Source organism: Fundulus heteroclitus, unplaced genomic scaffold (genome assembly GCF_011125445.2).
Source record: "Fundulus heteroclitus isolate FHET01 unplaced genomic scaffold, MU-UCD_Fhet_4.1 scaffold_391, whole genome shotgun sequence".
NCBI lineage: Eukaryota > Metazoa > Chordata > Actinopteri > Cyprinodontiformes > Fundulidae > Fundulus > Fundulus heteroclitus.
The window spans coordinates 49,497-61,850 of NW_023396805.1; the positions used below are offsets into that span (position 1 = coordinate 49,497).

Here is a 12,354-nt window from a genome sequence, read left to right on the forward strand (position 1 = left end):
TGGTGGACGATACAAAACAACAAACAGAAGAGGTTTTATTGCTTTGCAGTTTGGATGAGGGAAACTGAGGGTTAAATGTTCAAAAGAACTGTAATTATTAGTTGGCCTGGGACTAATTAATAAATCAGACTGAAAGATAGTTGCCACTCCTCCTCCTCTTCCCACAGATCTGGGAATGTGGAAATTTGAATAACTGGAGGGGGTTGACTCATTTATACTAACGTAGTCCTCTTGTAGCCAGGTTTCTGTGAGACAAAACAAATCAATCTGATTATCAGAAATCAATTCATTAACTAACAAAGTCTTTGGAGGGAGAGACCTTATATTTAATAGACCACATTTTATTATTTTATTTTTAGGTTCAAGGTGAACCGTATTGATTTTTATTAGGTTTTTATGATTTGTTCCTTTTAGATCAGTTTTTGATCTGTTAAGTTTTGGCCGTGGGAAAGACACCGTCTCAATAGGATAATGGGTGGGTAACAGTACAGAAGCTGCAGAGAGGTGTGTTAAACTCTTGGCTACATATTTTGATATTGAAAAAGCGTATATGCTTTGGAAGGAGGGTTTATTAATTAAGATGGATAAAATGTGAATTAAAGGAAAAATGTTTAATTGGATTAAGAGTAAGAGTTGCTGTAAATTATTCAAATATTTATGCTATACAAAATGGAACTCCTCAAGGTAGTGTATGTAGTCCATTGCTTTTTAATATAATGATTAATGATATTTTTGATAATATAGATTTTAGAATTAGTAAAGCATTATATGCAGATGATGGGGCATTATGGGTGAGAGGAGGAAATATTAGTGATTTAAAAAATAGAATGCAATCAGCAATTAAAACGGTTGAAAGATGGTCACATGAATGGGGGTTTCATTTGTCTGTTGAGAAGACACAAGTAATATGTTTTTCAAGGAAAAGGGTTAATCCAACAGTAGATCTTAGATTATATGGGCATAAACTGAAGCAGGTAAATATCGTAAGGTACCTCGGCGTATGGTTTGATGAGAAACTTTCATTTAAGATACATATACAGAAGATCATTGATAAATGTAAAAAAGGTATTAATATTTTGAAATGTTTGTCAGGGAATGACTGGGGGGCAACTAGTACATCTTTAAAAAGAATATATGATGTTTTAATTCGATCTGTGTTGGACTATGGACGTATCGTTTATAAATCAGCTGCAAATTCTTTGTTATTAGATTTAGATAGAATCCAAGCCAAAGCGCTTAGAATATGTTGTGGTGCTTTTAGAACATCTCCAATTCCTGCTCTTCAGGTGATTACTGGAGAAATGCCACTGGACTTAAGGAGGATGAAACTGTCAATAAATTACTGGTTAAATTTACAAGGGCATGAGGAAAATCACCCTACTAAACACATATTCAGAGAATGTTGGGAATATGGCTACAACATTAGGAGTTTTGGATGGGAAGGAAATTTTATGCAGAGTATTCTGGGATAAATAATATAGCTAAAATTGCAGTAAATTTAGAAACCAAAACAATAAAACAGTCCTGTAGAGGTTTGTATAAAATTATTCATCAGTATTTAGTTATAAGGTATGAAATTATGACACAAATATATACACATGCATCAAAAGAGGAAAATGGTAAAACAGGAGTAGCAGTATATATTCCAAAAGAAAATATTTCTATAAAAAGAAGAACAGCGGATAATTTATACATTTTTTCAGCAGAGATGTTGGCAATTATTTTGGCATTACAATGGGTGCTGGAGGTGAAGCCTAGAAATGTAGTTATCTGTTCAGATCCAAGGTCTTGCCTGACTAGTTTTAAAAGTGGAAATTCTGAAAGCTGTCAAGATCTTCTAGATGAAGTCAGTTATTTAATATATGGTATAAAGCAACAAAAAATAAGTATTCAATTCACATGGCTTCCAGCACATAAAGGAATTTTAGGTAATGAAAAAGTAGATAAGTTAGCTAAAGAAGCAGTTAAGGCAAGAGAAATTGAATATGATGTCCCACTAGGTAGAACAGAAATAAAAGTAATTATTAAAGATAAAGTAAATAATATATGGCGGGAGAGATGGAATTTAGAAGAAAAAGGAAGACATTTATATAAAATACAGAAAGATATTATCATTGTCAGGATGCAGTTCTTCCTGCTGCACCATGGACAGTTCCAGAGCCTTCCACTACCTCCTCTCCCCTCCTTCACTCCATGCTGGATCAGTTTCACCTGCTGCAATAATCAAGTCTGGACTCATTCCACCTGTCCTACCTCCACATAAACTCCTCTCATTTCTGCTTTCGCTGCTGGTTCGTCAACGTCCTTCCCATGTCTGCTCATGCCTCACGTCTCCCAGCGTCCTTCGTCCCACATCGTGTACCCGTCTCCAGCCAGCCCTGTGTCTGCCTACCAGCCTTCCCTCGTCTCTGCCTCCCTGCCTGCGTTCCCTCTACGTCCTTCTGCTCCAGCCACCGTCAACATCACTCCGCTGCCATCTGGTACAGTCTGCTGGTTTCCTGTTCCACCACTCATCACCTTCAATAAAACTCTGAAACGAAGCTCTGTGTGTGGCTGAATTCAGGCTCAGTAACCAGTACCTGACAATCATAAGATATAATAGTATAATGAATAGAAGAGAGGAAATATGGATAAACAGGTTGAGAATAGGGTATACTAATTTAAATACTGGTTTAAACATAATAGGGAAACATCCAACAGGTAATTGTTCTTATTGTGGAGATATCAAAGGAGTAGAACATGTTTTGATTTATTGTAGAAAATATATAAACGAGAGGAAAGAACTGGAAAGGGTATTGGGGAGTTCAGTAAAGATGGCTGATTTATTAGGGAAGCATCAATCAGATAAAATATAATTAAAAGATACAGAATTAGCTGGGAGGATTTAGTGTGTGTGAGTGTGTAAGTATAGATATAATTTAGTTTCATTAAGAGTTAAAGATGTATAGGAAAATATATTTCTAAATTACATCTCCGTCCAGTTGATGGCGGTAATGCACACAGGATGTAAACTGCCAGAAAACACAATAGAAGCAGAAGCAGAAGCAAGGCTTTAGAACAGTAGCTCACCTGAGCGGTACCTGACCTGTGTCTTCTTCCCTGTCCTTCCTGGTTCCTTGTCTCCATTCCTGCTAATGCTCCTTGTCTTACCTGCTCGGATCCTGCCTTGCTTCTGCTCCTCCAGTTCAGTCTCTCTGTGGTCATCTTCACTCCAGTCTGCTTACAGTTCCGAATCCCCTGAGCCTTTCTGGAGCTCCAGTTGACCTTAGGTTCCTCTACCCACTGGCGTCCTGCTGTGCTACTGGCAAGTCCACCCTCCATCAAGGAAACATCGACCGAGCCTGGAACTGCATCTCAGCCTGCCACTGCCTGACAAACTCTCCCCCATTCTACTCTCTGCCATCATCCGTAAGTCAGCCTCTCCTCTCGTTATTCCAGTCTGTCTGTTGCCAATGCTCATCCTTTCTCTCTATCTTCCTCACAGACTGGGACCAGAGCCTTCCCAGTCGGCCACTATTACTTTCACCTCCATAACACCTCTGTTTGATATTATTTAAAGAACATCCTTAACCGTAACCTGTCTCCGTGTTTGTTGCTTCTGGGTTGCCATGGAAAACAAAACCATGTACCAGTGTCTCACAAACTGGAACAACGCCCCGCATTGACTGGTTCAGATTCAACACTTTCCTTTCTATAATAAAGAATGCCGAGCTGCAGTCATCATCAATGAGATCTGTGTTGGCCGTTAATGAAAAAGTCCATCAACGTCCCACCTCATGAGCAGCTGCACGACAGGATGCTAATAAAGGATTATGGTGCGTACAGAACATTAAGGAAATGACTTCAAAGTAAAATGCTGCTACAAACACTGGGTAACGGTTTCTAACTGGGTGAGGCCAGAGCAAGGTTATTCTCAGAGAGCTATTTTTTTTTTTACTTCACATGGAGGGGAGCACAATGGTTCGGCCGTCTGTCTTGTCTGCGCCGGCAGGAAAGCATAAAAACGGCCCTGGTTTCAGTCAATAAAATGTATTAGAACTTAATTTATTCATACATTAATTCAAATGATTGTTTAATATTCATAAATTAAATAATGTATACATTTGTTTTTTGATTAAATTATAACTGCCAAGGATGTGTGTCAGCTGAGCAGACATGCCCTATGGCCAGTCCAGCCCTACCTCTAAGTGATCTACAGCCATGGAAAAGATATATGGCATATGTATTAAGAGGTTATTTCTTATTTAAAAGATGAAGAGACTGTTATATTAACCTAGTTACAGTGTCACGGTTGATGTTCTCACATGCTTGTTTTCCTGTATTTGTGCTATGAGAGAGAGTTTGCTTACATGTGAAAATGCCAGATGGAAATTTACTAACAGAATTCGCACACTGTATCTCATGAGCTCAGACTAAGGTGAATAAGAAAGGGAAAACACAAATACTCATATGGTCATGTCTTCAAACAAACATAACACAACAAGGAACAGATAAACTAAGCAACAAAAAAAAAACTTTTGAAATGTTGCATTAGTTATGGCAGACATCAGACATACCAACACATTTGAGTCTCTGTGTCCAGCTACTGTCTCCAATGGCAACGACCAGTGGTAGAAAGTGGACCTCACAGAAACCTCCAATGGCTCGTTCCAGCAGGCGACTCCCACGTAGGGTCCCAACTGCCCCCCGTCTGGTACCAAAAAGCCTCTGTGGACCGGTCTGGCGACGCTTCAGCTGGTTCTGGCAGCGACCCCTCAAAGCCAGTGTCAAACAGTCCTCTCCTACAGATAGGAGAAACAAGACACAGCAGCTCCATAATGACTTATTGCTTACTCTTTCCATCATGTGATTTGTACCCTCCAAAGATTGGAGTGATAAAATCTTTGTTACATATTGGCCTTCTGTGAAGACTGTTTGGATTCACAATTTTTTAATCAGTTTGGAATTCAATTCTGGAAATACTGTATGCCTGTTTTGACTTACAACACCACTGTAGACTGATGTTTTCTGTTCAAGGTATAAAGGTCTTTTAATGATAGTTATGAGTTCATACCCGCTAAACATTTTCAACATCCGGTGTTACAGCCACAAGCTTTGATGTATTTTATTGGGATTTTATGCAAAGCACAATTGTCAAGGGGAATGAAAAATTATGCATGTTAACATTTTTACAAATAAATAATTATGTTCTGCCATTGTCCTTTTACTCTCATACCCCTAACTTATTTTGTACTTACATTTGTACTCAGCTCCCTTTAATTTGATTTCCCAAAATAGAGTCCAATCCAACCATTTGCCTCCAGAAGTCACGCAGTTGGTACATTCACTACAGTAAATTCAATAGAGTCCACTTGTGTATATTTTAATCTCATCATAAATGTGTCTATTTTCTGAAGGCCAAAGGTTTGTTAGAGAACATCAGTGAACAAACAGCATCATGAGGATGAAAGAAATCTGCAGACAGTTCACGGAGAAATTTAAGACAGCATCCCAGTTTTGATTGTTTAATCCATCATCTGAATAAGAATATGGTATGGCACAATTGCAAGCTATGGCTGTCCATTGAAACTGACAGGCAAGACAAGAAAAGCCTTTTTTAAGGAAAACAATGAACAGGGACTTGTTTCCGGTGAGAGTTGGACTCTGCCAAGGTTGCCCTTTGTCACCGATTCTGTTCATAACTTTTATGGACAGAATTTCTAGGCGCAGCCAAGGTGTTGAGGGGATCCGTTTTGGTGGCCTTAGGATTGCGTCTCTGCTATTCGCGGATGACGTGGTTCTATTGGCTTCATCAGGGCGTGATCTACAGCTCTCACTAGAGCGGTTCACAGCAGAGTGCGAAGTGGCCGGGATGAGAATCAGTGCCTCCAAATCCGAGACCATTGTCTTGAACCGGAAAAGGGTAGAGTGCCTTCTCCGGGTTGGGAAGGATGTGCTGCCCCTAGTGGAGGAGTTCAAGTATCTTGGGGTCTTGTTCACGAATGAGGGGAAGATGGAGCGGGAGATCGACAGGCGGATTGGTGCAGCGTCTGCTGTGAAGCGGGCGCTGTACCGATCCGTTGTGGTGAAGAGAGAGCTGAGCCAAAAGGCGAAGCTCTCCATTTACCGGTCGATCTACGTTCCTACCCTCATCTATGGTCACGAGCTTTGGGTCGTGACCGAAAGAACGAGATCCTGGATACAAGCGGCTGAAATGAGTTTTCTCCATAGTGTGTCTGGGCTCTCCCTTAGAGATAGGGTGAGGAGCTCAGTCATCCGGGGAGGACTCAGAGTAGAGCCGCTGCTCCTCCACGTCCAGAGGAGCCAGTTGAGGTGGCTCGGGCATCTGGTCAGGATGCCTCTTGGACGCCTCCCTGGTGAGGTGTTCCGGGCACGTCCCACCGGGAGGAGGCCCAGGGGAAGACCCAGGACACGCTGGAGGGACTATGTCTCCCGGCTGGCCTGGGAACACCTTGGGATTCCTCCTGAGGAGCTGCCCCAAGTGGCTGGGGAGAGGGACGTCTGGGCCTCCCTACTGAAGCTGCTACCCCGCGACCCGACCCCGGATAAGCGGAAGAAGACGGACGGACGGACGGACAATGAACAGGGGCTACAGTGATTCATAGCTTAGGTATGAGAATTTGTTGGCAATAAAATTAAAGCACTCTACAGATCTATTCTTGGTGAAAGAAGGGTGGACTAATGATAGGGCTGCGCATAAAAGTCAATGCAAGTATTAATATTGATGTTTTAAAAAATGATTTCATTGATATTCTGGCTTTCAATGTCAATATAGCTCCCAACGATTAGGGGGCGTTATTACAGCGAGGCATTCCTATTCACAGCGAGGGAGTGCAAGTGAGATATATTTGCAAAATGGCCGACAGGATTCTAGAAGGGCCTTTGTCCTTAAAATCAGATGTTTGGACACATTTTGGTTTTAAAGCCAATGAAAGAGCCAAGGAATGGACAAAACAAATTCAATATGCAGGTATTATAATGGTGCAGTACGCTATTCTGAGACACGACCAACTTGCAGACTCACCTCCATAGGCACCACGCTGATAAGCCAGCAGCGCCAAAGATGCAACAGTAACATGTAGACCCGAAGCAAATGAGTCTGGACAACACAATGTATAAGTTTCCATCTACCTCACCCTGTTACCAAGATTACTGACTTGCTGGTGCATATTATCTGCCTGGATTTGAGTCCTTACTGCATGGTGAACGCTCATCTGCCTCCACCCACTGGGGCTTAGAGAAGACAGAGCAGAGACACAGAAAGCACAGAAGCTCACATTGACCCAGGAGTACTTTCTATGTTAGAAATGAAACACTTCAGTATTTTCAAGAAAGTTTGAATTTCTTTTTAAATGGACCAAAAGCCCCTCCCCTGGGCTGCCACCTTACTGTGGTGGAGGGGTTTGAGTGTCCCAATGATCCTAGGAGCTATGCTGTCAGGGGCTTTAAGCCCCTAGTAGGGTCACCCAAGGCAGACAGGTCCTAGGTGAGGGACCAGACAAAGTGCAGCCCAAAATGCCCCTTATGATGAATACAATTATTGGACCTCGTGTTCCCTCGCCCGGACGCGGGTCACCGGGGCCCCACTCTGGAGCCAGGCCTGGAGGTGGGGCACGTTGGCGAGCGTCTGGTGGCCGGGCTTTTGCCCATGGAGCCCGGCCGGGCTCAGCCCGAAGAGGCGACATGGGTCCCCCTTCCGATGGGCTCACCACCTGTCGGAGGGGCCAAAGGGGTCGGGTGCAATGTGTAACGGGTAGCAGTGGAGGGCGGGGACCTTGGCGTTCCGATCCTCGGCTGCAGAAGCTGGCTCTTGGGACGTGGAATGTCACCTCTCTGGTGGGGAAGGAGCCTGAGCTTGTGCGCGAGGTTCAGAGGTTCCGACTAGAGATAGTCGGACTCACCTCGACGCACCGCTCTGGCTCCGGAACCAGTCTCCTTGAGAGGGGCTGGACATTCTTCCACTCTGGAGTTGCCCATGGTGAGAGGCGCCGAGCTGGGGTTGGCATACTTGTTGCCCCCCATCTCGGTGCCTGCACGTTGGGGTTTTCCCCGGTGAACGAGAGGGTGGCCTCCCTCCGCATTCGTGTGGGGGGACGGGTTCTGACTGTTGTTTGCGCTTATGCGCCAAACAGCAGTTCAGATTACCCACCCTTTTTGGAGTCCTTGGAAGGGGTACTGGAGAGTGCCCCTCCTGGGGACTCCCTCGTTTTGCTGGGGGACTTCAACGCTCACGTGGGCAATGACAGTGGGACCTGGAGGGGCGTGGTTGGGAGGAATGGCCCACCTGATCTGAACTCGAGTGGTGTTTTGTTGTTGGACTTCTGTGCTCGTCATGGATTGTCCATCACAAACACCATGTTCAAGCATAAGGGTGTCCATATGTGCTCTTGGCACCAGGACACCCTAGGTCGCAGTTCAATGATCGACTTTGTTGTCGTTTCATCTGACCTGCGGCCGCATGTCTTGGACACTCGGGTGAAGAGAGGGGCGGAGCTCTCCACCGACCACTACCTGGTGGTGAGTTGGCTCCGATGGCGGGGGAGGAAGCCGGTCCGACCGGGCAGGCCCAAACGCACTGTGAGGGTTTGCTGGGAACGTCTGGCGGAGTCCCCTGTGAGGCGGAGCTTTAACTCCCACCTCCGGGAGAACTTTAAACACGTCCAGAGGGAGGCGGGGGACATTGAGTCTGAATGGACCATGTTCCACGCCTCTATTGCTGAGGCGGCTAGTCGGAGCTGTGGCCGCAAGGTTGTAGGTGCATGTCGTGGCGGCCACCCTCGAACCCGCTGGTGGACACCAGCGGTGAGGGAAGCCGTCAAGCTGAAGAAGGAGTCCTACCGGGCTTTTTTGGCCTGTGGGACTCCGGAAGCAGCTGATGTGTACCGGCAGTCGAAGCGGCAGGCGGCTCGGCTGGTCGCCGAGGCAAAAACTCGGGCGTGGGAAGAGTTCGGAGAGGCCATGGAGAAAGACTTCCGTACGGCTTCGAAGCGATTCTGGTCCACCATCCGGCGTCACAGGAGGGGGAAGCAGTGCAGCACCAACACTGTTTACAGTGGGGGTGGTGTGCTGCTGACCTCGACTCGGGACGTCGTGCGTCGGTGGGCGGAATACTTCGAAGACCTCCTTAATCCCACCAACACGTCTTCCATTGAGGAAGCAGAGCCTGGGGACTCTGGGTCGGGTTCTCCCATCTCTGGTGCTGAGGTTGCCGAGGTTGTTAAAAAGCTCCTCGGTGGCAAGGCTCCGGGGGTGGATGAGATTCGCCCTGAGTACCTTAGGGCTCTGGATGTTGTGGGGCTGTGTTGGTTAACGCGGCTCTGCAACATTGCGTGGACATCGGGAGCAGTTCCCCTGGATTGGCAGACTGGGGTGGTGGTCCCCCTATTTAAAAAGGGGGACCGGAGGGTGTGTTCCAACTACAGAGGAATCACACTCTTAAGCCTCCCTGGTAAGGTCTATTCAGGGGTTCTGGAAAGGAGGGTCCGTCGGATAGTCGAATCTCGGATTCAGGAAGAGCAGTGTGGTTTTCGTCCTGGCCGTGGAACACTGGACCAGCTCTATACCCTCAGCAGGATTCTGGAGGGGGCATGGGAGTTTGCCCAACCAGTCTACATGTGTTTTGTGGATCTGGAGAGGGCATTCGACCGTGTCCCCCGGGGGATCCTGTGGGGGGTACTCCGGGAGTATGGAGTACCGGACCCTTTAATAAGGGCTGTCAGGTCTCTGTACGACCGGTGTCAGAGTCTGGTCCGCATTGCCGGCAGTAAGTCGGACTCGTTTCCGGTGAGAGTTGGACTCCGCCAAGGCTGCCCTTTGTCACCGATTCTGTTCATAACTTTTATGGACAGAATTTCTAGGCGCAGCCAAGGTGTTGAGGGGATCCGCTTTGGTGGCCTTAGGATTGCGTCTCTGCTATTCGCGGATGACGTGGTCCTATTGGCTTCATCAGGGCGTGATCTACAGCTCTCACTGGAGCGGTTCGCAGCCGAGTGGGAAGCGGCCGGGATGAAAATCAGTGCCTCCAAATCCGAGACCATGGTCTTGAACCGGAAAAGGGTAGAGTGCCTTCTCCTGGTTGGGGAGAATGTCCTGCCCCTAGTGGAGGAGTTCAAGTATCTTGGGGTCTTGTTCACGAATGAGGGGAAGATGGAGCGGGAGATCGACAGGCGGATTGGTGCAGCGTCTGCTGGGAAGCGGGCGCTGTACCGATCCGTTGTGGTGAAGAGAGAGCTGAGCCAAAAGGCGAAGCTCTCGATTTACCGGTCGATCTACGTTCCTACCCTCATCTATGGTCACGAGCTTTGGGTCGTGACCGAAAGAACGAGATCCCGGATACAAGCGGCTGAAATGAGTTTTCTCCGTAGTGTGTCTGGGCTCTCCCTTAGAGATAGGGTGAGGAGCTCGGTCATCCGGGAAGGACTCAGAGTAGAGCCGCTGCTCCTCCACTTCCAGAGGAGCCAGTTGAGGTGGCTCGGGCATCTGGTCAGGATGCCTCCTGGACGCCTCCCTGGTGAGGTGTTCCGGGCACGTCCCACCGGGAGGAGGCCCAGGGGAAGACCCAGGACACGCTGGAGGGACTATGTCTCCCGGCTGGCCTGGGAACGCCTTGGGATTCCTCCTGAGGAGCTGGCCCAAGTGGCTGGGGAGAGGGACGTCTGGGCCTCCCTACTGAAGCTGCTGCCCCCGCGACCCGACCCCGGATAAGCGGAAGACAACGGACGGACGGATAGACGGACAAAAGCCCTCCAAAACGTTGCCCTTACTCAGCCACCTAACATTATGGAATTGTTTCTATCACCTTGTCTTTTCTCACATCTCTTTCCCTTCATTGCTTTCATTTATTGCTTGGTAGATCTCCTTCCCTCTTGTTTTGCTCTCCAGAGATGCTACACCTTACAGGTCTTCAAGCATTTTCTTCTTTTCTTTGTTAAAAAATCTCACAAAAACTACAAGCTGGGCATTGTCAGTTATATCAACGGACTCGTCTACAGCCAAACAGTGGCAGTACATCATGTGTCACGATTTCTGTTTTGCTTATGGTTGATGTTGCTGACAAAGGGATTTGCTGTATTTTTTGGCAAAGCTGTTCTTTTTGCTTTCCATCAAGCAATGCCATAGCAACAGCAGTCATGCATTCTTTGAGCACCATTGCATCTCTGGATGACGTTTTATGCTGTCCCAATATCCTCATGTTGTTGAGGAGTGAATATATGGACCATAATTCTGGAGGACCGATCATATTGTGCCTTTAAATCTGCTCTTTTCTGTGTACGTATGGCTAAAGCAAGCAGATATGTTTGGGAAAATGTGCTGTGCTTCATTTTGTAGTGCCACTTAATGTTGCTGCTTTTGAAGAGAGTGACTGTTTCAGAACAAATGAGACCGACTGGTTTTGTGCTCCCACCTGGCAAGACGAACAGGTACGGGTCAGTCCATTCTTACTTGAAAGATCTGTTTTCTGTCTATGTTCCTCATTTTTGAGCACGCCATTTCACTTTTTTTCACCAATTCACGGTGCTTCTTCCAGCAGTGCACGCCTTCTCTGCACTTTTTCTCTTCATCTACTTCCTCTTGCCCGGCTTGCCACAGCTTTGCCTGTGTCTAAAATAGCTCATAGATCAGACAGTCTTGTCTTCCCTCTCGGCTTCTGCCACAACCACTACACCTGTGGCGGTAGAAAGAAGCTGTGTTTATTTATTAGTTCAGGCTGATCTGTGATCCAGATATTTATTCCAGTGGATTATTTTTGCTTACAAATATTCAAGATATTCTTGCATAATTGCCAACAATAATACAAACATTACTTGTATTGTTTATTTGCTTTATTTTAAATTATTCATTTAGTTTTTTATTATTTTCAATTTCTCGGGTTAAGTGTCAATGTAACCCATGAACACTTAGCAGCAGCAGCAGCAGCAGAGTGCACAGCACTGACATCTGCAGATGTGGCTTAAAGCCACGGCTCCAGCCATCAGTGGCTCAGTGGAAATGCAACTGCCTCTGTGTGGAGTAGAAAACAGATTGAGCAAAGTAGAGCTGAGTGGAGCTGAAATTATTCATGGAAAAGTGTTGCAGAAAACACATGCTTCACCTGGAGTCATTTTGTAAAGAGTGACAGTCTGGACAGAGCAAATGAACTGAACACATTCTCCAGGTTCAGTTCAGGAACAAGCTCATCATCCTTCTCTCCTGCCTAAAGCCAAACAGACACCCCACCATCACTTGAGCTAAAAATTCTCTCTCACACCTCAACTGTATCTTCCACCTCTGCCATGGACCCTTCTGCTTCTATGTGTTTGTTGTCAACCAAATCTTAAGATGATGCTGCTCCCTTTGCCTCCTGCTTCCCATTTT

At 46.2% G+C, this 12,354-nt stretch overlaps 1 protein-coding gene across 2 annotated transcripts in view; it reads right to left on the reverse strand.

The window, feature by feature from the left end:
• si:ch211-67e16.11 overlaps positions 1–12,354 on the reverse strand; it is a 53,409-nt gene that overhangs the window by 21,081 nt on the left and 19,974 nt on the right. For both annotated transcript variants that reach the window (XM_036130918.1, XM_036130917.1), the window contains exon 3: positions 4,557–4,781. In XM_036130918.1, the coding sequence (XP_035986811.1) occupies positions 4,557–4,781 (225 nt within the window). The remainder of the gene's footprint in view (positions 1–4,556; positions 4,782–12,354) is intronic.